Source organism: Aplysia californica, unplaced genomic scaffold (genome assembly GCF_000002075.1).
Source record: "Aplysia californica isolate F4 #8 unplaced genomic scaffold, AplCal3.0 scaffold00162, whole genome shotgun sequence".
Lineage (NCBI taxonomy): Eukaryota > Metazoa > Mollusca > Gastropoda > Aplysiida > Aplysiidae > Aplysia > Aplysia californica.
Window position 1 is genome coordinate 194,913 of NW_004797432.1, and position 1,547 is coordinate 196,459.

The window sequence follows — 1,547 nt, forward strand, 5'->3', positions numbered from 1 at the left end:
TGTACTCATGCGTTGAATATTGTGAACGGCTGGTGGTGCATATGTGCATGTGTGTGTGTGTGTGTGTGTGTGTGTGTGTGTGTGTGTGTGTGTGTGTGTGTGTGAGTGTGTGAGTGTGAGTGTAGGTGTGCGTGCTTGTGAATAAGACAAAACTGCTCCTACCTTTATGCTGGCCTTGAGAGTGTAGAACAAGATCCAGAGCCCAGGGATATGTCTCATCAGGCGGAAGATACGGAACACCCTCAGCAGTCGCATAAAGCTCAGGAAACCGATGATCTCTTCGTACTCGCTGAGGAGGACACATTTGATGGTTGAAAAGTCTGTCTGGCTATCTGTGTGTCTGTCTGTGTGTGTCTGTCTGTCTGTCTGTGTCTGTGTGTCTGTGCGTCTGTGTGTCTGTCTGTGTGTCTGCCTGTCTGTCTGTCTGTCTGTCTGCCTCTTCGACTGTCTTTCTGTTTGTTCATCTATTCACATAATCACACGTACAGAAACACATACATATGTTTTAGCACATATGCACACACACACACACACACACGTCTACACTAAAAAACACACAAGTACATGCATGTACATTGTATGCAGGCTACATCCAACCCCTGGATGCTCGTCTAATCTGCAACATTTGCAGTAATGTCAGTCACCCCCACTCCCCCCCCCTCACACAACCTGTTTCCAATCCTCTATCTCATCTCCGATTGTACTAACAAAACTAATCAGCTACTGACCAACCCAATTCTCACCTGTACGTCCGACTGAAGAGCTTCGCCAGCACGTCTATAATGTCCGGCATCAGAGCCAGCACCTCGATGATGGTCATAGGCAGCACGAGGAACCGGAGCCTGTGAGGCGCCACCAGGCAGCGGGAGGTCAGCTCCAGCAGGAAGAAGACCAGACAGACCACATCCATGTAGTACAGCACTGGGTGAGGAGCATCCCGCTTCACTGATGTAGCAAAAGAGATGTATAATGTATTGTATTAGACCCATTGTATTATGAACTTTTTTTTCTCTCTTAAAAAAATTCATTGCGTATTTGAAGAATCTACACACTGTGCTTGTTATATGGGGGGAAATGTGTTGAAATTTGGTCGGCAAATAAGCAAGAAAGCTCTAGGCTGCCCCCCCCCACCCCCTCTTAATGATTGATGACGATTAATCATGTTATGAATGGTTGGAAACGGGTATGGGGGGGGGGGGGGGGGGGGGGGTGACAATGATCATGCAGGTGATGCTTTCTCTGTTTTCACGTTTGGCCTTTTTATTGTTGTAAGCCATCCTATTTCTTACACGGATTCGTGTATCTTTCATTTTTGCTTAGTAGAGCTTACCATTGAGCGGGAATTTGTGTCGTACAAATTAAAATATTTATTATTTATTCATAAGTTTGTCAATCATTACGGGACATGATGCACTAGCTTGTCTTATATGAGATTTTTACCCAGAGCATGAATTAATTTCTCCTTCGTTTCCTTGAGTTTAATTTTAGCATCATTCAACAGCACATTGACAATGAATTGTTTACAACAGTTTACTTTAAAAAACATC

The 1,547-nt window shown here is 44.6% G+C and overlaps 1 protein-coding gene across 1 annotated transcript in view; it reads right to left on the reverse strand.

Moving 5' to 3' along the window:
- LOC101847337 (potassium voltage-gated channel subfamily A member 7) overlaps positions 1 to 1,547 on the reverse strand; it is a 9,360-nt gene that overhangs the window by 1,925 nt on the left and 5,888 nt on the right. Inside the window, exons 5-6 of the mRNA XM_035969610.1 lie at positions 744 to 945; positions 163 to 289 (exon numbers count right to left, since the gene is read on the reverse strand). Of these exons, the coding sequence (XP_035825503.1) occupies positions 163 to 289; positions 744 to 945 (329 nt within the window). The remainder of the gene's footprint in view (positions 1 to 162; positions 290 to 743; positions 946 to 1,547) is intronic.